Source organism: Hypanus sabinus, chromosome 23 (genome assembly GCF_030144855.1).
Source record: "Hypanus sabinus isolate sHypSab1 chromosome 23, sHypSab1.hap1, whole genome shotgun sequence".
In the NCBI taxonomy this organism is placed as follows: domain Eukaryota; kingdom Metazoa; phylum Chordata; class Chondrichthyes; order Myliobatiformes; family Dasyatidae; genus Hypanus; species Hypanus sabinus.
The window spans coordinates 5703948-5729446 of record NC_082728.1 but is presented as its reverse complement, the minus strand read 5'-3'; the positions used below and the strand labels follow the sequence as shown (position 1 = coordinate 5729446).

The following is a 25499-nucleotide window of genomic DNA, read 5'->3' as shown; positions in this document are numbered from 1 at the left end:
TTTTCTGTAGTTAATCCTCAACTCAAAAGTTTGGAAAAATATTTCTGAATACAATAAAAATTACCATTTTGGTCTGGTGTTTCTTTGTCTAATGTGCTTGAGTTTCTTAAAACTAGAATTCAAATCAGTAACATTTCAGAAGTTCATTTCCCAAACTCATCCTCTACTTACTACCCCTCACAACCACTAACATTCATTGATAAAACTTCATAATATAAGGATTGTATTTTATAAACTTTTAACAACCTGATTCCCTTCTTACATCCCCTGTACTTAACACCTCCAGTCACTTTAAATTATGCCCTCTGGTATTAGCCATTTCTTCCCTGGGATAAAGTTGCTGGCTATCCACGCTACTATGCCTCTTATGTTCTTATACACCTCTCATCCTCCTCACCAAAGAGAAAAACCCTAGTTCGTTCAACTATTCCTTGTAAGACAAGCTCTCTAGGCAGCATCCTGGGAAATCTTTCTAGAGCTTCCACATCCTTCCTATATCGATGCAACAAGAACTGAACACAACATGGTAATCAAGACCCACTGAATATACAAAATTCAAAGTGGACCATACAAAATTGCTTAGAGCAGTTGTAGGCTCAACAGTGTTTTATGCTTGTTAAATACTTAAAAGAGTAATAGTAATCACTTGCAGTGGTTGCTGGAAGTACAACAATATGGTGAGTTGGTTGTAGAAATAGTATCCAGGACTAATCCAGAATCAAATCACTGCCTCAGAATACGTGGACGTCTCTTTAGTGCTGATAAGGAATTTCCTTAGTAGAGGGTGGCAACTGACAAGTTTATTGTCACACGCCGCTGTGGAGGGCAAATTGTGTCCAAGGTCTGGGGAGAAGGCAGGCGAATGAATGGGGCCTGATTCTGCTTGCATGTCTTGAGGTGTAAATACTGGACGATTTAAATTTGGTTATTTAATCGAATTTTATAGCCATGTCTGAAAAACGCTAGGTTTTTGAGCGTTAATATTGATTTCTATTTCTGGTTTTAAAAATAATCCCTTTCTCTCCCCTCTGGCATTTTCTCCCCACGATCACCTTTTTTTCTGGCGTCTTCCCCCTTTCCAATCCCGAAACGTCTACTGTGTTCGTTTCAATTAGGTTATTGAGAAAACCTTTTTAATTCAGTCGGCCTTTTTTACACAAGGGATTAGGCCCTTTTATATCGACTGACCTAAACCCATTCTCTACAGTTACTCTAATCTTATTCCTTTAATTTAAGTAGGACCTCAAAGTTGTCGACACCGGATTATTTCCGGTGTTACACAACGAGATGAGTCAAAATTAATGTTTTAAGCCAGTGGCAAGGAAGAGCTCTGGTTTCACGGCATATCGGGGCCATTTCTGGACAGGAAGGGACAAGTTGTTACTCATTTTCAGTTTACTTTTGGCAAGTTTAAGTCCGTCTAATTTTTAAATCAGTTTATTTCCCTCCCACACGGCCCTACATTTTCCTACCATCTGTGTGCCTAAGTTTCTTAAATGCCCCTGATATAGGGACGACCACGCCTGGCAATGTGTTTCACACACCCTTTTATAACTGCACTATGCCACCGAATTGTATTGTCTGCTGATTCACTTATTTTAGTAATTTATAGATGTATTCCATGAACGACGCATCTTGAGCACAAAGATGCTGGAAACCTTAAGCAACAGACACAGGCGGCTTCTGGAGGGTGTGGACGGTCAACGTTTTGGGCGGAAACCCTTCATCGGAACTGGAAAGGAAAGGGGAAGGAAAACCAGTAAGTTTGGTGGGTGGAGGACGGAATATGAAATAAGCTGGGAGGCGATAGGTGGTAAAGGGCTGAAGAATGAGTTAGATCGAGGACAGTGGACAATGGAAAATAGGAGGGGTAGATCCAGAATGGATAAAGGGGTCAGAAGGGAGAAATAACTGGAAATTGTGAAAATCAAATGTTCATGCCATCAGGTACAAGGCTACCTAGATAAAATATGAGGTGTGGTCTCATCTTGGCGGTAGCGAAGGCCATTGACCGACCGACATACCAGAATGGGAATGAAAATAATATATATAAATAGGCCACCGGAAAATCCCGCCTTTCGTGACGGGACGGACGGAGTGGAGTATTTCGGCTGTTGTGCTATTACTGCAGCAAGACAAAGCTCCTCTTTCCACACCGTCTGCGTTCTTGGTTACTATTTTCTGCGGAAGGTTCATAACTAAATCTTGCCAGTGTGACTAACCCCATTGTAAGGGCTGTTTTACCTCACATTCACCAGGAATATGAACCCATTTGACGATCTGTAATTCACTCAGTGCCAGACGGTAAATTGATTTATTATCACGTGTACGAAGGTACAATGGGGGGAAAAGGCCTTGCTCACCGTCCATGCCGGTCAACTCATTAAAGCGACGTATTGAGGCAAACAGTTAACCTGTTGCTCCAATGATCTCTCAATTAAGCAAGTTAAGGATTGCCGTCTGAAGCTGTGGCAAAGTAGGTGTAAAGACGACTGACCCATCCATACGTGGCCCAGAGTAGGAACGATTGCTATCATTGAAATAACAGCAGTCCTTTGAGTTTGGCTTCTGTTTGCCTGTTTCCAAATCCAGCAGCAGCAGGAAAAGGTTCCAAGGAAATGCTTGCTGCTTTAGTCTCGGTTTCCAATTCCAATATTAAATTAGTTGATTTCAGACGACCACAGAACCAGTGATGGAGGAGCTTTCCTCAATTTTGAGTAATTTTCTGTTCAGATCACAGTGCATTCAGGTAGCTCCTGCAGCTAGTTATTCTGTGAACAGCGAGGGACTTATTATCCACAACTGGTATATCCCCATTGCTTATTTAAGTTTATCTTCCGGTCAAAGTGTGTCTTTATGGCGTCAAAACCAAGATATCAATGATCATCTCCTCTGTTTTCGCCTCAAGGCCGCCTCAACTGTACAAAAGCAAACAGGATGTTAGGCGTATCGTGCAGTAAAACCAGTTTGATAATTTTCACACAGTGTTACAGTCGCTTATGGTTACAGAAAACTGCCCTTTCAAAATATACATATCATTACTCAAAAAACTGGAGATAATGGAATAAAACTTCCGTGTAATTTTTCAATTTGCAATTCTCGACGCGTGCACAAATGATTCAGATTTATCACGCGTATCGATCCTCGATGCCAGGACCTCGGACTCCGGGTTCGTGCCCACAGGCTTGGATCGTTTCCCTCATCCCTCAGGAATGGCTATGGGCAAAACCAGACCCCGAATTAACTCAATCTTACCTCCCACAAACTAGCCTGGAGCACAACCAAACACGCATCTAACCCTGAAAACAAACGGAAATAAACACCTTCCTCTAGCAAAAGATGCCAAGTTCAAAGTAATGAATACACCATCTCTTCTTACCTGTGTAATCCTGACAGGACATGGGCTTGGAAATAACCTCTTCTAAAACATTGATCCATTCCTTGCGGTCCTGCTCAGTCTCACATGTAAACAGGAACCTCCTCCCCGGGGTCCGTATCGTTAACCCAAAGTTCCACTTGTTGCCCTTGACACCGGGAGGGAGCCCCTCTGTCACGTCGTACCCATGCTCTGTGTTCCCAATGAACACCTCCCCTTGCGTATAGGCATCCTGCGAAGAAGGAAACAGGCAAGCGTGTAATGCCCTGCAATCTCGGACAGGCCAGAAGCGTGGCGACTCTTTGGGGCTACATCCTCGGACTGTGTTAGTCATTGACACAAACGACACATTTCACTGTGTGTTTCGATGTAATCTGATAAATAAAGCTCATGTTTAAACTGTATAAACCAGAGGGATGACACACGATCAAACCCAGGTTGGGGACTCGGACACAGGGTTGCGACGGTTTCCCTGCAGGTGACGGCGAGAAATAATTAAGTTCTAACTTCAGTTAGTAGTTTGACGAGGAAATTCTCTGGCTACAGTACTCGTTTATTCTGTCAGACACGGAGAAGCTGGAAATTAAGATGTGATGTGAGGACATGAAGCAAGTTTGTTTCTTGAGTGGAAAACTTATCTAGCAATCCACGTGTTTGTTGCTGCCCGCCACGTGCGATGCTGTCTTTTTCTATTGTAGACTCGGCCTGACACTTACCAGCGGCTCTTTGAAATACAGCAATTTGCGGTTTATATTATCCAGGGTAAACCATCGCCTTTTAAAATGTTCTTTTTCCTGTAAAAGAGAATTTAGTTCCTTTTAAGCAGAGATTCCCAACTTACGGTCCACAGACCCCCTCGGTTACAAAGCTTGGGAGCCCCTGATTTACAAATACAGTGTGGAATCAGCCCTTCCAGTCGGTGCGCCCAGATTTAACCCTAGCCTAATCACGGGACAATTTACAATGACCATTTAACCTTATAATCAGTACGCTATTGGACTCTGGGAGAAAACCCACGCATTCCACTCCTAACAGAGGGCACCCCAAGCTGCACTAGCATTGTGACAACCACTGTTGTACCGTGGCGCCCAATTTAGTTCCGAGGTAAACGATTCCACTTTGGCCTCTTAAGATACTGTCCGTGTACATTCACATTGCATTTAATTTCCATTCATTGCTAAATTGGGTTATTGTTGTCACGTTCTGAGATTTAGAGGTTAGAGATTAGCTTTATTTGTCACATGTACATCAAAACACACAGTGAAACGTGTCGTTTGTATCAACAACCAGCATATGCTGGGGGCAGCCCGCAATTGTCTCCAGGATTCCAACACCAACATAGCATGCTCGCAATTTACTAACTCCCAAGACGTACAGGTTAGGGTGTGGGAGGAAATTGGAGTACCGGAATGAAAACCCACATGGTCACGGGCAGATTGTACAAACTCCTTGCAGACAGTTGAAGCCAGATCTTACAGCTGGTGCTGTAAAGCGTTAAGCTAACCGTTACCCATCACTTGGTGTACAGTGCACGTCCCTCATTACACCAGTGCATTGCAGTGATAAAGGGAAAACAATAACTGATTGGAGAACGAGGAGTTACAGTGACAGAGACAATGTAGATGTAGCAGTGCAGAACAATTATAACGGAGGTACGGTACACTGGCAACTTCACCATGCTCTGGTGACACAGAGAATCCTTGACAAATTTCTTCTCCCATCTCTCACCAGGCAGAAATTACAAAAGACTGATGAAACATCCCAGCAGCTCAGGGTCACCTGTTGTTATAAGACTGTTGAACAGCATGTAAAGGTGGACTTGGCTTCACAATCTACCCTATTATGAACTTGCACTTTTACTGTCTGTCTGCACAGTAACCGGAACACTTTATTCTTAATTCTGTTACCCCCTTGTTGAGCTATCACAGAAAAGCAGCATCCACCATCCAGGCCATGCTCTCTTCTCACTGCTGCCTTTGGGCAAGAGGTTCAGGAGCTCCAGGTCCCACACCACCAGGCTCAGGAACAGTTATTACCCCTCAATCATCAGGTCCCACACCACCAGGTTCAGGAACAGTTATCACCCCTCAATCATCAGGTCCCACACCACCAGGTACAGGTACAGTTATCACCACTCAACCATCAGGTCCCACACCACCAGGTTCAGGAACAGTTATCACCACTCAACCATCAGGAACCCACACCACCAGGTTCAGGAACAGTTATCACCCCTCAATCATCAGGTCCCACACCACCAGGTACAGGTACAGTTATCACCACTCAACCATCAGATCCCACACCACCAGGTTCAGGGACAGTTATTACCCCTCAACCATCAGGTCCCACACCACCAGGTACAGGTACAGTTATCACCACTCAACCATCAGATCCCATACCACCAGGTTCAGGAACAGTTATCACCACTCAACCATCAGGTCCCACACCACCAGGTTCAGGAACAGTTATCACCCCTCAATCATCAGGTCCCACACCACCAGGTTCAGGAACAGTTATCACCCCTCAACCATCAGGTCCCACACCACCAGGTTCAGGAACAGTTATTGCCCTCAACCATCAGGTCCCACACCACCAGGTACAGGTACAGTTATCACCACTCAACCATCAGATCCCACACCACCAGGTTCAGGGACAGTTATTACCCCTCAATCATCAGGTCCCACACCACCAGGTTCAGGAACAGTTATCATCCCTCAACCATCAGGTCCCACACCATCAGGCTCGGGAACAGTTATCACCCCTCAATCATCAGGCTCAGGAACAGTTATCACCCCTCAACCATCAGGTCCCACACCACCAGCCTCAGGAACAGTTATTACCCCTCAATCATCAGGTCCCACACCATCAGGCTCAGGAACAATTATCACCCCTCAAACATCAGGTTCAGGAACAGTTATCACCACTCAACCATCAGGTCCCACACCACCAGGTTCAGGAACAGTTATCACCCCTCAATCATCAGGTCCCACACCACCAGGTACAGGTACAGTTATCACCACTCAACCATCAGATCCCACACCACCAGGTTCAGGGACAGTTATTACCCCTCAACCATCAGGTCCCACACCACCAGGTACAGGTACAGTTATCACCACTCAACCATCAGGTCCCACACCACCAGGTTCAGGAACAGTTATCACCCCTCAATCATCAGGTCCCACACCACCAGGTACAGGTACAGTTATCACCACTCAACCATCAGATCCCACACCACCAGGTTCAGGGACAGTTATTACCCCTCAATCATCAGGTCCCACACCACCAGGTTCAGGAACAGTTATTACCCCTCAATCATCAGGTCCCACACCATCAGGCTCGGGAACAGTTATCACCCCTCAATCATCAGGCTCAGGAACAGTTATCACCCCTCAACCATCAGGTCCCACACCACCAGCCTCAGGAACAGTTATTGCCCCTCAATCATCAGGTCCCACACCATCAGGCTCAGGAACAATTATCACCCCTCAAACATCAGGTTCAGGAACAGTTATCACCACTCAACCATCAGGTCCCACACCACCAGGTTCAGGAACAGTTATCACCCCTCAATCATCAGGTCCCACACCACCAGGTACAGGTACAGTTATCACCACTCAACCATCAGATCCCACACCACCAGGTTCAGGGACAGTTATTACCCCTCAACCATCAGGTCCCACACCACCAGGTACAGGTACAGTTATCACCACTCAACCATCAGGTCCCACACCACCAGGCTCAGGAACAGTTATTACCCCTCAATCATCAGGTCCCACACCACCAGGTTCAGGAACAGTTATTACCCCTCAATCATCAGGTCCCACACCATCAGGCTCGGGAACAGTTATCACCCCTCAATCATCAGGCTCAGGAACAGTTATCACCCCTCAACCATCAGGTCCCACACCACCAGGCTCAGGAACAGTTATTACCCCTCAATCATCAGGTCCCACACCATCAGGTTCAGGAACAGTTATCACCCCTCAATCATCAGGTCCCACACCATCAGGCTCAGGAACAGTTATCACCCCTCAATCATCAGGTTCAGGAACAGTTATCACCCCTCAACCATCAGGTCCCACACCACCAGGTTCAGGAACAGTTATCACCCCTCAACCTTCAGGTCCCACACCACCAGGTTCAGGAACAGTTATTACCCCTCAATCATCAGGTCCCACACCACCAGGTTCAGGAACAGTTATCACCCCTCAACCATCAGGTCACACACCACCAGGTTCAGGAACAGTTATCACCCCTCAACCATCAGTCCCACACCACCAGGTTCAGGAACAATTATTACTCCTCAACCATCAGGTCCCACACCACCAGGTAAAGGAACAGTTATCACCCCTCAATCATCAGGTCCCACACCACTGGGTTCAGGAGCAGTTATCACCCCTCAACTATCAGGTCCCACAACACCAGGTTCAGGAACAGTTATTACCCGTCAACCATCAGGTCCCACAACACCAGGTTCAGGAACAGTTAACACCCCTCAACCATCAGGTCCCACATCACCAGGATCAGGAACAGTTATCACCCCTCAACCATCAGGTCCCACACCACCAGGTTCAGGAACAGTTATCACCCCTCAACCATCAGGACCTTGAACCAGTGAGGATAGCTTCACTCACTGAACTGTTCCCACAATCTATACACTCATATTTCTTGTTATCAATAAATTTTTGCTTATTTACTTATTATTTCTTCTTTACTTTGTATTTGCACAGTTTGCTGTTATTGCACATGGGTTGTTTGTCCATCCCGTTGGTGCAATCTTTCAATGATTCTATTGTGTTTCGTGGGTTTACTGAGTATGCCCACAAGAAAACGAGTCTCAGGGTTGTAATGATGACATACATGTTCTTTGATTATAAATTTATTTTGAACTTTGGAATTTGTTATTATTTTCCCTTGTACATCCTCAATACACTGACATAATGAAACTACCTGTGTGGACAGTTGAAGCTCAATAATAAACCTGTAACCATAACACATCATCTACATTCAGTTATTCATTCCTCTTTCACTATTCCAATGTATTTCTAATAATGAAATTACCTATGTGGTTGGCATACAAAACAATGATTTTCACTGTACCTCAGTACAGGTGACAATAATAAACCCATTTATTAATTTAAAGGGACAGGACATTCACTCTAGCTCATCATTCTCAGCTACCAAGCAGCACACACATTATTTCACCTTTATTGCATCAACTACTGTCCCTTCTTTCTTTTCAGCTTGTTAAACTCCCCACAACTTGTGCATTGTTCTGATTTCTTACTTTAATATGAATTTCATTTGATTACTGTTATATTTACACTTTATTAGGTACTTATGTATGCCTGCTCATTAATGTAAATATCTAATCAGCCAATCATGTGGTAGCAATTCAGTGCATAAAAGCGTGCAGGCATGGTCAAGAAGTTCATTTGTTGTTCAGATCAAACATCAGAATGGGGAAGAAATGTGATCTAAGTGACTTTGACTGTGGAATGATTGTTGGTGCCAGACAGGGTGGTTTGAGTATCTCAGAAACTACTGATCTCCTGCGATTTTCACACACAACCGTCCCTAGAATTTACAGAGAATGGTCTCAACAATGGAAACACCCAGGGAACAGCAGTTCTCTGAGTGAGAGGTCAGAGGAGAATGGGCAGACTGGTTGTAAGTTAACTGTGATTCCTCCTTGCTATATGCTAAAATAGAATGGAAGTCTGTCAGACAAAGTGTGTTACAAAAGAACCAGTCCAGAACAATGTTTTGATAAAGTTGTGGGAGTCCTACAAGTCCACAGCCATAACAGTGGAAATGGTGAAAAACATGTTTTTCATGGGAAGGTGAGATCATTGTGCAGGTGCAGGTACCAAATGCACGGAAAAGTACCAGTGTGAGGGGTTTTGAAGGGTATAAAAGAGGCACCTTCATTGTGCAAGGGGAGGAGTATTTTGTCCTAGGCTAGACCACGACTACAGCTGGTGGCTAATACTATGAGGGAGAGGGAGAGACACTGCCAGCATTCTGCAGATCAGCTCATTCAGAGGATGGTAAGTATTCTTTATTATTTCCGTACTGCCATTACTGGAGACACTTGTTTTTTATCTTTCTGTATTTCATTTGTGCTCGTTCTAATAAAGTGCTTTCCTGTGGCCTTGAACACGTGTGTCATCTCCTTTGTTTGTGGATACTCTGAGCTGAACCAGGAGAGCACACATAACAATTTTCACTTATACTAGTTCAAGCTGACAGGAAGGCAACAGTAACTCAAATAACCTTGTATGATGACAACAGTGGTGTGCAGAAGAGCTTCTCTGAATGCACAACACATCGAACGTTGAAGTGGATGGGCTACAGCAGCAGAAGGCCATGAGTGTGTTCCCTGCACTTGGGAAAGTAACACGCTCCTCACACCCACCTTATCAAACTCCTTCACAACTTTAAACACCTCTAGAGGTCAAATGGTGGTTGTATTTTCCAAAGTCATGGCCGATTTTTGAAGGGAGAATATTCTCAAACATCCACTGTATTCTCTTTCCAAAGAAATATAAAGATAGATTCATAATTCTTTGAAAGTGGCGTCACAAGAAGATATAAAGAAAGCTTTTGGCACTTTGGCCTTCATAAATCAGAGTACTGAGTTACAGGAGTTGTACAAGACATTGGTCAAGCTAAATCTGTAGTGCACAGGTAGTATTGCATGCAGTTCTGGTCACCTACCAATAGGAAAGGTTATCAATAAGACTGAAAGAGTACAGAGAAATTTTACAGGGATGCTTCTGGGACTTGAGGATGTGAGTTATACTGAAAGGCTGAATAGGTTAGGACTTTATTGCCTGGAGTTTAGGGGACTAGGGGAGATTTGACAGAGGTATACAAAATTACAAGGGGTTAACGCAAGCAGGCTTTCTCCACTGAAGTTGGGCGAGATGAGAGCAAGAGGTTGTACGTTGAGGGCGAAAGGTGAAATATTTAAGGGGAACCTGAAGGCGAATTTAGTCACTCAGAGCGTGGTGCAAGTGTGGAATGAGCTACTGGCAGAAGTGGCTGATGTGGGTTCAATTTCAAAATTTAAGTTTGGTTAGGTGAAGGGGTATGGAAGGCTGTGGTCTGGGTGCAGGTTGATGGGATTCGGCAGATTAATGGTTTGTCACGGACTGGATGGGCTGAAGGGCCTGTTTCTGTGTTGTAGTACTCTATGTACTTTATTGATAATATGTTTAGTAAATAGAAATGGTACATGTCTGCCTATCCCTGTGTTATTTTACCAGTAGTTCGATGCATTCTCTTACAGAGCACCAATGCTACTCAAACACTGCAGCTGTGAAATGATTTATCTTTAATTTATGATTTTTTTGTGAATGCTGCTGCCAGAAAGTTTTTTGCTGCACCTGTGCACTTGACACGGCAGTTTAACGGTTAGCACAACACTTCCTGGCAGTGGTGATCAGAGTTCAAATCCCACTGCTGTCTGTAAGGAGTTTGTATGTTCACCCACGAACCACGTGCTTTCCTCCCTCAGTTCAAAGGTGTGCATACGGGTTGAGGTCAGTGAGTTGTGAGCATGCTCTGTTGGCACTGGAAGCATGGCGACACTTGCAGGTGGCCTCGCAGCACATCTATCAATGCCTCCTTTTTCCATTAAGTCACCTGTGAGCCTCCTTTGCTCCAAAGGGAAAAGCCCCCAGCTTGTTCTACCTATCCTCATAAGGTATGCACTCTCACCCAGACGACATCCTGGTAAATCTCTTCTGTACCCTTCCTAAACCTTCCACACCCTTCCTATGACGAGGGGACCACAATCGAACATAATATTCCAAGTAACAGAGTCATGGAGAAGTAGCACACAGAATCAGATCCTTCAGCCCATCTAGTCCATGCTGAACCATTTAAAATACCTACTCCCCTCAACCTGCACTGGGACCATAACCCTCCATATCCCTCCCATCCATGTACCCATCCAAACTTCTCTCTTACATTGAAATCGAGCTCACATGCACCACTTGCACTGGCAGCTCATTCCACACTCTCACAACTCTCTGAGTGAAGAAGTTTCCCCTCACGTTCTCCTTAAACTTTTCATCTTTCACTCTTAACCCATGACCTGAAGTTGTCACCCAAGCTCAATGGAGAAAGCCTAGTCACATTTACCCTGTCACTACCCCTCATAATTTTGTATACCTCCTCAATTTTCTAAGTTACAAGGAATAAAGTCTCAACCTATTCAGTCTTTCCTTATAACTTAGGCAAGCTAGTGTGGTGAACTATGTGCCTGTCTGGACACGCCCCCTGCTGAATGCTCCTGTGGCTCCTCCCACAGGCCCCTGTATAAAGGAGATCTGAGGCCTGACACTCGGCCTCAGTCTCCAGGTCATAGTATGATGGACACTCACTCCTGGTTCCTTCTTCCAGTCAATAAAAGCCGATATCTCGCCTTACGTCTCAGTGTGAGTTATTGATGGTGCATCAGCTAGTCCCTGCAACCTCCTTGTAAAATTTTCAATAAATAAATGAAAGAGAGAGAGGGATGTCACTGGAAAGAACTCAGAGAGCGTTAGTTTCTATATTACAACACAACCCATTCTGTTTACATACCAAAGGGCCTGTCTTTTCCATGTATCCCTCTTTTGCATAATTCCATGTGCACTTAGGAATGAGCTGAGAAAAATGTAAAACACAGACATACAGGTTAGTAGGTTAATTGGTCTTTGTACATTGTCCTCTGATTAGGCTAGGGTTAGTCGCTGGGTTGTTGGGTGGTGCAGCTTGTTCTGCACTGTATCACCAATTAAAATAAAATTGCAGGTCCTTTGGCCCACAATGTTGTGCCAACCTTTTAACCTACTCTAATTCTTCTAACCCTTCCCTTTTATTTGTAACTTTATTTGTATTTGCTGTATCACGTCAAATGCCATTATAATTCAAACCATACATAGAACAAGACAGTGTTCCTCTGGGGCCAAGGTGCAAAACATTTCAAATAGCAAGCAAACTTCAAAATAGCGAGTAACCCAATTCAAAATAGCGAGCAAAGAAGGATATTCACTCAGGAAAAAAAAACACATATATAGTCCAAGACCCTGATCAACAATGTCCGGCAGTCGATGGGACAGGCTCCCGGCACTGTGCAGATGCATACGATCCAGCCTGTCACTGTATGAAAGTACATTTCTCAGAACATATACACACTCTTTACTTTATATTTCCATGTCCACATTTACATACGTCTCTGTATTTGTACGTATGTGTACTTCATTTGTGTGCACACTTATTCATCCAAGTGCAATGCATTTTACAGATTAAAAAAAACCCTCTGAACTCACATCTGATTCATGGGCTGTGGGAAAAGCCATCTTGAGATATCGGAACCGGGCTGCCCTTATTGCATTGAACCAGTCCACAATGTCCTGGAGAGCACAAGCACAGTATCAGCACAGACGTCAATGTGTACCAGAACCTGGATTTCAGTACTGTCTACTCACACTGTCTAGTAATGGTGTGCACATTATTGTATACCAGTTCCTGGAGGACACTAGCAGCAGTCTCTGGACTGGCACACATTATTGAGATAGGTGGACAGTGGCACGGTGAATGTTCAGAGACAATAGCAAGACGGGAAGTCACAGACAGACAGAGGGCAGAGGGTAAATACATGGGGAGATGGTCAGTGTTCAGGCTGGAGAGTCCGTGTCCAGGGCAAACAGTAAATATTCCTGCTGCTGTCTGTAAGGAGTTAGTACGTTCTCCCTGTGACTGCTTGGGTTTCCTCCAGGTGCCCTGGTTTCCTCCCGCAGGCCAAAGGATTAACAGTTGGTAGGTTCATTGGCCATTGTAAATTGTCATTTTATTAGGCTAGGATTAAACGGGGGGATTACTCCAAGGACCTGTGCTGTGCTGAAGATTAGATAGATCAGATAGAATATTATATATCTGGGGAGGCAGTCAGTGTCTGGGCAGATGGTCAATAATAGGGCAGACAGTCAGTGTCTGGGCAGATGGTCAATAATAGGGCAGACAGTCAGTGTCTGGGACAGATGGTAAAAAAAATACTTGGGGAGGCTGTCAGTGTCCAGGGCAGATGGTCAATATGTGGGGCAGACAGTCAGCATCCAGGGCAGATGCTAATTATCAGGGGAGACGGTCAGTGTCTGGGTGTGTTAGTTTTGGCAGAGTTTTGAAGAATTCACCCAGTGACTCAGGACCATCTCTCTCTCTCACCTTCCCACTCTTGTGGTACACAAATATATTCCTGGTGTGGCCATCCTCCAGAAAGGTGATTTGCAGTCCGTTGGGATTCCCGATCTTTTCCGGCTGGAATGTGGCATTCATCTTTGACACCTGAATGACTCCCCTTGGCTCCTTAACCTGTTGAAGTAACACCTTGCTGACTTTTGATATACTCATTGCATGTTATTTACATGTTATCTTGCACGGGGTAAATATCTTCTTTCTGCATTCTGTCCTGTGTGTCTAAGTGATTGTGTGTAGATACACACACATACACACTGTGGTACATCACTGGTCACAGGCCTCCAGTCAGAGAGACAACCATATACTACCACTCTCTAACTTCTACCGTGAAGCCAGTTTCTAATCCAATTTACTACCTCATCTTGAATTCCAAGTGACTAAACCTTCTTGACCAACCCGACTCTTTCCACCAAGCCAATTTTACCTCCGGCTGACTGGCTCATCCTGGATCCCACGTGATCCAATCTTCCTACCATGCGGACATTGTCAAAGGATTTGCTAAGCTTCATGAAGACAGCATCTTCTGCCCTGCCCTTGTCAATTATGATTTTTTTAATCACGGGGAGATCAAGAACTAGAGGGCAGACGTTTAATGTGAAAGAGGAGAGATTTAGTATTAACCTAAGAGGCCACTTCTTCACCCAGAGAGAGGTGACTGTATGGAGTGAGCTGCCAGAGGAAATAGTTGAGGCAGGTACATTAACAATGTTTAAGGGTTATCTTGGCAGGTAGGTGGACAAGAAAGGTACAGAGAGATATGGGTCAAACACAGGCAAACGAGACAGGCTTAGCTGGGAAGCTAGGTTGGCAGGGACAAGCTGGGCGAGCATTTGACCCCCCATAGACTGCAATTCTGCTTTGTCAAGCACCTTTGCCCCCTCAACTGCAAAAGGCAGGATCTCCCTGTGGCCGTCCATTTTAATTCAACTTTCCATTCTGACATGTCTGTCCATGGCCTCTGCTGCCACAATGAGGCCACTGTCAGGTTGGAGGAGCAACAACTCATATTCCATCTGGGTCATCTCCAATCTGATGAGCAGATGCAGTAGATGTGGTGTACTTGAATTTTCAGAAGGCCTTTGACAAGGTGCCGCACATGAGGCTGCTTAGCAAGATAAGAATCCATGGAATTACAGGGAAGTTACTAGTATGGGAGGAGCATTGGCTGATCGGCAGAAAACAGAGAGTGGGAATAAAGGGAAGCTATTCTAGCTGACTACTGGTTACCAGTGGAGTTCCACAAGGGTCGGTGTTGGGACTGCTGCTTTTTACGATGTATGTCAATGATTTGGACTATGAGATAAATGGATTTGTGGCTGAATTTGCCGATGATACAAAGATAGGTGAAGGAGCAGGTAGTGTGTTGAGGAAACAGAGAGCCTGCAGAGGAACTTAAATAGTTTAGGGGAATGGGCAAAGAAGTGGCAAACAAGGTCATGCACTTTGGTGGAAGAAATAAATGGGCAGACTATTATTTAGATGGAGAGAAAATTCAAAATGCAGAGATGCAAAGAGACTTGGGAGTCCTTGTGCAGGACACCCAAAAGGCTGAGTCGGTTGTGAAGAAGGCAAATGCAATGTTGGCATTCATTTCTAGAGGTATAGAATATAAGAGATATGCTGTTTAGGCTCTATAAGGCACTCATGAGACCACATTTAGAGTATTGTGTGCAGTTTTGGGCTCCTGATATACTGACATTGGAGAGGGTTCAAATAAGATTCACGAGAATGACTCCAGGAATGAAAGGGTTACGGTATGAGGAACGTCTGGCAGCTCTTGGGCTGTATTCCCTGGAGTTCAGGAGAATGAGGGGGGATCTCATAGAAACATTCCAAATGTTAAAAGGCCTGAACAGATTGGATATGGCAAAGTTATTTCCCATGGTAGGGGAGTCCAGCACAAGAGGGCACAACTTCAGGATTGAGGGACATCCATTTAGAACAGAGATGTGGAGAAATTACTTTAGTCAGAGGGTGGTAAATCTGTGGAATTTGTTGCCACGAGTGGCTGTGGAGGCAAGTCATTGGGTGTATTTAAGGCAGAGATAGATAGGTTCATGATTAGCCAGGGCATCAAAGGATTTGGGGAGAAGGCAGGGCAGTGGGGATGACTGGAAGAATTGGATCAGCCAATGATTGAATGGCAGAGCAGACTCGATGGGCCGAATTGCCTGCTTCTGCTCCTATATCTTATGGTTTTATGAACATCTATTTTACCAACTGCTGGTGACACCCCCCCCCCAACTCCCCCCAACTTCCTACTTTTTCCATTCCCCAAATCCCCATTCTGGTTCCCCTCTCTCACACCTTCTCATCTGTCCATCACCTTCCTCTGGTACCCCTCATCCTTCCCTTTCACCCATAGTCTACTCTATCTTGAAGCCATTTACCGTTTCCACCCATCACTTCCCAGCTTCTCACTTCATCCCCCCTCCCCCACCCAGCCACCTTCCCCCTCACCTGCCACCTTGTCCTCCCCATCATCCCACTGTCTTTTTCTGGCTTCTTGCCCCTTCCTTTCTAGTCCTGATGAAGGATCTTGGTCTGAAATATCAACGGTTTATTCCCCTCCATAGATGCTGCCTGACCTGCTGAGTTGCTCTGGCGTTATGTGTGTGTACATTTCCAGTATCTGCAGAATCTCATGTTGATGAATTGGGCCAAAGGGTCTATTTCAGTGCTTTATGACTCTGTAACTCTGCTGCCCCGGAATGTGGGAGACTCTGCCATTATCAGATAAACCCAATACTCAATTCAAGTGAGAACCAATAATAGACAGGGCGTTGTACAGAGGTAGCGTAGGCTGTGCTGGCTGGGCCATGTCTCCCACATGCAGGATGGCCTCATCCTCTGCATTGAGCTGGCTTCAGGCAAGAGAACCGCTGGCTGCCCACAACTGTGCTACAAGGATGTTTGTAAGTGGGATACGAAGGCACTGGATATCAGCTTTGAGTCCTGGGGGGGTGGGGGGGGGGTCCTGCAGCTGGCCGCACCAGGTGGAGAAGCACCCTGAAACGACAGTTAAGTCAGGCGAGGAGACATTCCTGAAAGCAGCCCATGGAAAGGAACACTGCTTCTCCAGCAGAGCGCAGACCACTTCTAGGTGTGACCTTTGCAACAGGGACCGCGTTGGTTTTGTTGGTACTACACCAACAACGTAGAGAGCTAGGGCACAACATCTATGGTAAATCTCAAGCAACGGAGGGACACAAGGTGGAAAGTCAAGGCCATTGAACACACAGTGGCGTGGGGCTGAACCTCATGGGCTAGCTGATGTGGTGGAGAGGGTGTTGAACAGACAGGTGATGGGTGACTGATGGGACTGGGCAATAAATGGGCAATTAAGTTGGACGGGTCATTAAACAGTGTTAATTGATTGCACATGTGCAGCATATCTTTGGTTCATGTCCTCTCCTCCACAGTTACTAAAGGGAAGTAACATTCAAAAGGTTTGTGAAAATCCCATACATCCTCCCTGCTGTAGTATCTCAGTGTTCCCTCCTTCTCCAAAAGTTGGAAACTCCTTTGGTGAAAACTTCCTTTGTCCTTGCCCCGCTTCCACAGGCATCCGGTTCGGTCACCTTCACAGGGGAAAGAGAAATATCCATCAGTGAAATTGCAGATTTTGTCTGGCTTCACCGCTGCAGCTACCATCGCAGGAAAGCAGCGTCCATTATCTGCGACCCTCACCGCCCTGGCCATGCTCTCTTCTTGCTGCTGTCATCAGGAAGGAGGTACAGGAGCCTCGAGACCCACACCACCAGGTTTAGGAACAGTTACTACCCCTCAACCGTCAGGCTCCTGAACTAAAGGGGATACTTCACTCACCCAATCACTGAAATGTTCCACAACCTATAGACTCACTTTCAAGGTCTCTTCATCTCATGTTGTCAATATTTATTGCTTATTTACTTGTTATTATTATTATTTCTTTTGCATTTGCAGTTTGCTGTCTTTTGCATATTGGTTGTTTGTCCTCCCTGTTGGGTGTGGTCTTTCATTGATTCCATTTGGATTCTTGGATTTAATGAAAATGATATATGTGATATATATGTTTTGATAATAATTTTACTTTTGAATTTGAACTTTGCTGACTGGAACTAATTGTTACGTTCAAAACTTCTCAGAATTACTCTCCCACCTTTCTCCGCCCCCTCCACCCACCCACAGTGTTGGCACTTCCAGCAACACCACCCCTCATGACTTGGCACCTTTGCAATCCCCAGTTTTTATTACTCCCCTACTGAGGGAAGAATATTGCATTTACAAAGCGTCCTTCATGATGTCAGAAGAGCCAGAAGACTCTGTCTGAAATACTTACGCAAGAAAAGTGTTTCCTGAGGAGAGCTTTATTCCCCTAAATAGATTTTAATTTATTTTGAAATACAGTCTCCTCCCAGCCCAACGCACTGCACTTCCCAGCAACCCATCTATTAAACCTAGCCTAATACAGGAGAATTCACAATGACCAATTAACCTGCTAATCCGAATGTCTTTAGAATGAAGGAGGAAACGGAGCACCCAGCTACTGCCTCTCCTGCTAAATTTCTCCAGCATTTTGTGTGTGTTGCTCTGGAATTCCAGCATCTGCAGAACCTCTCATGTTTAAAGATTTTTTTACTGTACCTCAGTTCATGTGGCAGCAAAAAAAACCATATTACTGATTTACATTCCCAATGAAAAACATGGTATTAATTTGCATATAACAAAACCCATCAAATTGGAGAGTCCGGTATCCTCAAATTCTACCACCATCTTGTACCTCTGCCTCTGTGACTTCCTCCAGCCCTCCAACAGAGACGCTTGACCTCGCAATCCATTTGTTATGGTCTTGCACTTTATTGTTCGCTTGTGCTATGCCTTGTCTGTGGCCATTACGCTTCATTCTGCATTTTGTTAAAGTTTTCCCCAGGTACTACCTCAATGTCATTCATTGACCAGATGAACAGCAAGTAAGACGAGTTTGTCACAACAATAAACTAATTCCAATTCCAATCCCAAGATCCTAAAACATATAGAACATAGAACAGTCCAGGCCTTTCAGCCCATGACATTGTGCCAACCCTTTAACCTGCTCTAAGATCAATCTAATCCTTCACTCACAAACGGCTCTCCATTTTTCTATCGTTCGTGTGCCTATCTAAGAGTCTCTTAAAACTCCCTGACGTACCTGCCTCTGGCAGGGACTCCATGTATTCATGTACCCACTACTCTGTGTAATACCAAACATACCTCTGACAACCCTCTATACCAGGGCTCCCAAACATTCTTATGTGATGGATCAATACCACTAAGTGAGGAAACCCCTGGTATAGCAGGATGTCAGAGGTATCTCGTTTTTTTTAAAACACACAGAGAGCGGTGGGAACCGTTGCCCTATTATCTGACATCTCTGCCGAGTGATTGAGGCATTTACTGACTTCGTTTAAGGCCAACAGCCTCCTGAGGGTGAAAGCTGTTAAGACAGGCCTTGAGGTCCTGAATGTCAATGATCCAAAGCCTCACCCATTGCCAAGCTCAGTAAAATACACCTCTTTGGCTGTACGCTGGACGTCCTACTTGCTGTGAGTCAGTTTCACAGTTCCACTCATGTGACTTGCTCATGCTTGTTTCTTGTGTGTAAGGCTCTTCATTTCGTGAAGAGAGGGTCACCCACCTGCTCCTTTACCTGACGTGAAGATCTCCTGCGGACTGCTGACTGCAACGAACTCCTTCCGGTCGTACTTGGCTCGAATCCACTGCTCCTTCAGAACTCTGGAACATGCAACAAAGAAGTCAGCTTTCTTTATATTTCTTAATGACAGGGGCTATTCAGCCCATTGAAACTCTGCTAGTTCTTGGAGCATTCCCATCTGTCCCATCCCACCCTATTTCCCTGTTTCCTATTTCTCCTTATTCCCTTTAACTCCTGGGATGCTGCCTGGATTGGACAGCATGTCTCACAAGGAAAGGCTGAGCGCGAGAGAGGTCTTTTCTCTCTGGAGTGATGGAGGATGAGAGGTGACTCGATAGAGGTATAAAAGATTATGACAAGCATAGACTGAGGGGACAGCTGGTGAGTCGTGGGCACTGCTCAGCACATCACGGAAACCAGCCTCCTCTCCATCGACTCTGTCCACATTTCTTGCTGCCTCAGTAAAGGAGCCAACATAATAGAGGACTCCACTCACCCCAGGGATTCTCTCATCGGGCAGAAGATACTAATGTACCACCAGGCTCAAGGACAGCATCTACCCCACTGTTACAGGGATGTTGAAGAGTACCCTGCTGTGGTACAGTTCCTGAACACACCCGTCATCCGCAGAAAGATAAATTCTTCATCTTCCCGTCTACCTGCTCCAAGCTTTCTGTGTAACCGTAACGATAGTGTAGCAGTTACTGTGGTGGTACTACAGCTTCGGGTTTTCCAGATTTTGAAGTTCAATCCCAATGCTGTCCTGTAAGGAGTCTTTCATGTTCTCCTCGTAGAATGCATGGGATTCCTCCCATGTCCAAAGACGTCCCGGGTAGGTTAACTTTCCATTGTCAATTGTCCTGCAATTAGACTCGGGTTAATTGTGATAGTGGGGTTGCTGTGGTGGTGTAGCTCGAGGGCCACAAGGGCCAACTCCCAGCTGGATCACTAAATAAATACATAAATATTCTGCACTGTTTTCCTTTTTACCACCTCAGCATGCTTATGTGTGAAATAATCTGTTTGGGTGGCAGACAGACAAAAGCTTTTAACTATATCTTGTTACATGTGTTACGAACAAATCAATTCCACTACCACTCGACTCAGCCCGTCCGTGTGCAACAGTAGAAGGAGCTCAGTTGCAGGCATGCTATTCTGGTGCCGGTAGCGCGGTAACGCGTGGCGGCAGACTAGTACGTCCTCAGGCTCTGTTGGTAATTGACGCAGAGAAGGCATCCCTTGCATATGTAAGAAATAAACCTCATCTTTAATCTTTGGTGTCGGAGACAGAAGCCTCACTAGGTGCGGTGTAACCTATGGTGGCGTAGACTGTGCGCGAGAAGTGGGATTGATCCATCTCCACAGTTGGTCAACATGGAAACAAAGGGCAAAAGGGCCTCCAAGTTGTCCAGTTCTGTGACATGATAGATGGTGGAACAGCCGTGGTCCTGAATGAACAGCAACAGGCATCCAAGTTTCAGGGCCCCAGTCCCCTGGAGTACAGTTAGCTGCCACTATCCCTTTAAGACTCAGACTGACAATTATTGCCTGTCATATCCCTTCATGGACAGTCTGTACTTAAAGGCCTCGTGCTGAGCACTCAGTGCTCAACCGTATGAGTTCAATTTCCCGTGCTACCGTTCATGATTTTGCCTTTGGATTTCATTTGTGTCATCTTGTTTATTTTGAGTCTGAGTTAATTCTAGACGTTACTCTGCCCTTGGGTTCACCACCATTCACAGTTCTCATTGCTGGAATGTACTGAAAGGGCGAATGGTGATCTGCCATAATCCCAGGGCTGCTTCTCATTACCAAAGGAATCCTCCCTCCTTACTTGCAGTCTGCGGCCTGTGGCTTGTAGTAAAATGGAGGGATGTTTGCTTCATAATACCGCTTCACCACTTGGTTCCCTTTCCTTCTCATTTCCTGCAAAAGATGAACCAGGTTTTAGTCTGACCCCTGCAAAGAGTAGGGACATGTTAATCATCACCTCTCTGTGACAAGTACATCACTGGCCAGGGTGTCAGCCCTTCATCTCTGCTTCCACTACACCCCTCCAAAGGGCTGGTACAGATTCAGCACTCAATATGTCCACCACTTCCATTCCAGTTCAAACATGTTGACTAGGGAGTTATCTCTCTCTCTCCCTGATCTCTCTTCACCCCACGATTCTCTCTCTCTCTCTCCCCCAATCTCTCGCTCCCTGATCTCTCTTCACCCCACCACTCTCTCTCTCTCTCACTCCCTCTTTCTCCCTGAACACTCTCTCTCACTCTCCCTCTCCTTCAATCTCTCTCTTCCCTGATCTCCCTCTCCACCGATCTCCCACTCCCCCCAATTTCTCTCTCCCCATCAATCTCCCTCTCCTCTCCCCAATCTCTCTCTCCCCACCCCGATCTCTACCCCTCTCTCCCCTCCCTGATCTCACCCTATCCTTGATCTCTCCCCTCCCTGCTCTCCATCGATCTATCTCTCTCTCCCTGTCCCTGATCTCTTTCTCTCCACCTCACAGATCTCTCTCTCTCTATCCCTCTCATATCTCCCGAACCCTCCCCCTCTGTGAATTCTCCCCCTCCCCGATCTCTGCTCCCTGCCAGTCAACCTCCTGCTTCCCTACCCTATCCCTATCCCGGGGAATAGATTCCTGCTCCCACGCTGGTCTTGGAGAGCAGCCCCAAACCCCAAAGGTGCGGTGTTAACATCATTCTCGTTCCCACAGGAGCTCCCGTAAAGATATTAGTAAATGTGCTATTACCTCAACCAGGGTATCATCCCAGAAGTCGAGCTGGATGGATTTAACTCTACTGATTCCTGACAGATCTCGGTGAATCCCAGAGCAGTTCAGGCAGATAAACACCCCAAGTGTGTAGGAGACCCACTCAGGATCTGTGTGGCAGATCACAAACAGAGCATCAGCTAAACACAAACTAAAACATGCATTACTGAACATTGAGCAGTTAAAAAAAAGTACAGGCCCTTCGGCCCACAATGTCATGCCAACCCTCAATCTAACACTTACCACCCACATAACCCTGCATTTAATAATCACCCATGAGCCTATCTAAGAGTCTCTTAAATGCCCCTAATGTATCTGTGTCTCCCATTACCCCAGACAGGGTGTTTCACACACCCACCTCTCTCTGTGTCCCTCTGACATCCACCCTATACCTTCCTCAATCATCTTAAAATTATGTCCTGGTATTAGCTATTTCTGCCCTGGGGAAAAGTCTCCGCTCGATCTCTGTCTATTATCATCTTGTACACACAAAGTAAAAACAGTTACGTCTGGGAATAAGCAGCAACCGTGGAGAGAAAACACAGAGACAACACTTTCAGTCGGTGACCTTTCCTCAGAAATTATTTTTACAGTGGATTTCATTAATTGTGCCATCGGTTAATCAGGCTCACCACTTACTTGGAACAACTCCTGAAGAAAAAATAACTCAGAAAATAGCCAGGATTCCCTCTGTTTATCGGGGACTTTATGTCGCTTAACTGGGACCGGAGAGTGTGTCCGAACAATTTCTAACTGGTCAGTCATGTGCACTTGTGTGGCCGTTAGACACTACATCACGATTAGAGTGAACAGCTTTTAAATAGCATCACTTGCATGTGTCTTGTGTTCAAAAAGCAGTGATTTTTGTCACTGATAGTTGATGAGAAATAAGCAGTAAGACAATTCAGAATTGTTTTGCTCAAAGCGATTTCAAGCGTTCAAGCTTGGAGATGCCAGAAACATGTAACGTTGGTTGCTAACAGAAACGACCCATTTCACTGTTTGTTTCCACATATATATGGTAAATAGAGTTCTAGAAAACCACAGCACAGAAACAGGCTATTCAGCCCATCTAGTCCAGATTGAGCTATTTAAACTGCCTAATCTCAGTGACCTGCACCAGGACCAAAGCCCTCCATACCCCTCCCATCCAAACTGCTCTTAAACATTATAATCGAAATCACACGCACCACTTGCGCTGGCAGCTCGTTCCACATTCTCAACCTCTGAGTGAAGCAATTCCCCCTCGTGTTCCCCTTAAACTTCTCTCCTTTCACCCTTAAACCATGACCTCTGGTGTGTGTAATAAAATAAATTTCTTATTTCTCAGTTCCACCTATAACACCTCACTAGACAAGTTCTCCAGTTGGTCCTACTGAGCACTGCCGTCACATTTTCCCGGACTAGTAACACCACCCCTCATCCATTAACCCCTCCCACTCTGTCACAGAGTGGAACCCAAGAATATTGATCTGCCAGTCCTGCCCCTCCTGCAACCAAGTCTCACTAATGGCTACATCATCATAATTCCAGGTGTTGATCCATGCCCTGACCCACCTGCCTTTCCTACGATACTTGTTGCCTTGAAATACAAGAATCTCAGGACACGAGTCGCACCGTGCTCAACCTTTCGATTCCTGACTTTGTCCGAGGTCTTACCGACATCTGCCTCCACAACTTCTCCACTAACTGTTCTGGAACTCTGGTTCCCACACCACTGCAGGATCAGGGCCAAGGGGTGAGCTGTAGGTACCTGATAACCAGCAGTATGGTGGAATTTCTGGGTGTCAGGGATCATGAAGTGTGTGAAGTTACCATTACTAGAGAGAAAGTTCTTGGAAAACTGAAAGGTCTGAAGGTAGATAAGTCACCTGGACCAGATGAACCCACGGGTTCTGAAAGATTGTGGAGGCATTAGTAATGATCTTTCAAGAATCACTAGATTCTGGAATGGTTCCAGAAGACTGGAAAACTGCAAATATCACTTCACTCTTCAAGAAGGGAGAGAGGCAGAAGAAAGGAAACTATAGGACAGTTAGTCTGACCTCAGTGGTTGGGAAGATGTTGGGGACAATTGTTAAGGATGTGTTTCAGAATACTTGGAGGCACATGATAAAATAGGCTGCAGTCAGCATGGTTTCCTCAAGGGAGGATCTTGCTTAACAAATCTGTTGGAATTATTTGAAGAAACAACAAGCAGGATAGACAAAGATGAATTGGTGATGTTAAGTCCTTGGATTTTCAGATGGCCTTTGACAAGGTGCCCACATGAGACTGTCTAACAAGCTACAAGCCCATGATATTACAGGAAAGATTCTAGAATGAATAAAGCAGTGGCTGATGGGCAGTAGGCAAAGTGGGAATAAAGGGAACCTTTTCTGACTGGCTGCTAGTGACGAGTGATGTTCCACAGGCGTCTGTGTTGGTACCAATTCTTTTAATGTTATGTGTTAATGATTTGGATGATGGAATTGATGGCTTTGTTGTAAAGTTTGCAGACAATACAAAGATGGGTGGAGGAACATGTAGATTTGAGGAAGTAGAGAGGCTACAGAAGGACTTAGACAGATTAGGAGAATGGGCAAAGAAATGGCAGATGGAATACAGTGTCGGGAAGTGCATGGTCATGGACTTTGGTAGAAGAAATGACTTTTTTTAAATAGAGAGAAAATACAAAAATCTGAGGTGCAAAGGGACTTTGGAGTCCTTGTGCAGGATTCCTAAAGTTTAAATTGCAGGTTGAGTCTGTGGTGAGGAAGACAAATGCAATGTCAGTATTAATTTCAAAAGGAGCAGAATATAAAAGTTACGATGTAATGTTGACACTTTATAAAACACTGGTGAGGCCTCATTTAGAGTATTGTGAGCAGGTTTGGGCCCCTTATCTTAGAAAAGATGTGCAGACTCTGGAGAGGGTTCAAAGGAGGTTCATGTAAATAATTCCCGGATTGAACAGCTTGTCATATGAAGAGCAATTGGTGGCTCTGGGCCTGTGTTCACTGGAATTCAGAAGAATTAAGTTTGACTTCATTGAAACCTATTGGTGAAAGGCCTTGTTAGAGCGGATGTGGAGAAGATGTTTCCTGTGGTGGGAGAGTCTAAGACCAGAGGACACTTTCTCAGAATAGAGGGGCGTCCTTTTAGAATGGAGATGAGGAGGAATTTCTTTAGCCAGGGAGTGGTGAATCTATGGAATTTGTTGCCACAGGCAGCTGAGGAGGCCAAGTCTTTATGTATATTTAAAGCAGAGGTTGATAAATTCTTGATTGGTTGGGGCATGAAGAGATATGCGGGAGAAGGCAGGAGGTTGGGGCTGAGAGAAAACTGGATCAGCCATGATGAAATGTTGGAGCAGGCTCGATGGTCAAATGGCCCAATTCTGCTCCTACATCTCACTGTGTTATTTGAATATCAAAACATACAGG

The 25499-nt window shown here is 45.2% G+C and overlaps 2 protein-coding genes across 6 annotated transcripts in view; one reads left to right on the top strand and one right to left on the bottom strand.

The window, feature by feature from the left end:
- Positions 1 to 216: 216 nt before the first annotated feature.
- The window catches only part of tefm (transcription elongation factor, mitochondrial), a 57172-nt gene continuing 31889 nt past the window's right edge, over positions 217 to 25499 (top strand). Inside the window, exon 1 of the mRNA XM_059948230.1 lies at positions 217 to 1759. Coding sequence (XP_059804213.1) covers positions 1648 to 1759 — 112 coding nt within the window. The 5' untranslated portion in view covers positions 217 to 1647. The remainder of the gene's footprint in view (positions 1760 to 25499) is intronic.
- The window catches only part of adap2 (ArfGAP with dual PH domains 2), a 36469-nt gene continuing 13038 nt past the window's right edge, over positions 2069 to 25499 (bottom strand). For 2 of the 5 annotated variants that reach the window (XM_059948225.1, XM_059948229.1), the window contains exons 2-11: positions 22054 to 22184; positions 21133 to 21224; positions 19281 to 19378; positions 17093 to 17205; positions 13592 to 13738; positions 12697 to 12780; positions 11969 to 12031; positions 4093 to 4170; positions 3380 to 3608; positions 2069 to 2918 (exon numbers count right to left, since the gene is read on the bottom strand). In XM_059948225.1, coding sequence (XP_059804208.1) covers positions 2884 to 2918; positions 3380 to 3608; positions 4093 to 4170; positions 11969 to 12031; positions 12697 to 12780; positions 13592 to 13738; positions 17093 to 17205; positions 19281 to 19378; positions 21133 to 21224; positions 22054 to 22184 — 1070 coding nt within the window. In that variant the 3' untranslated portion in view covers positions 2069 to 2883. The remainder of the gene's footprint in view (positions 2919 to 3379; positions 3609 to 4092; positions 4171 to 11968; positions 12032 to 12696; positions 12781 to 13591; positions 13739 to 17092; positions 17206 to 19280; positions 19379 to 21132; positions 21225 to 22053; positions 22185 to 25499) is intronic. The other 3 variants (XM_059948226.1, XM_059948228.1, XM_059948227.1) reach the window with 3 other exon arrangements.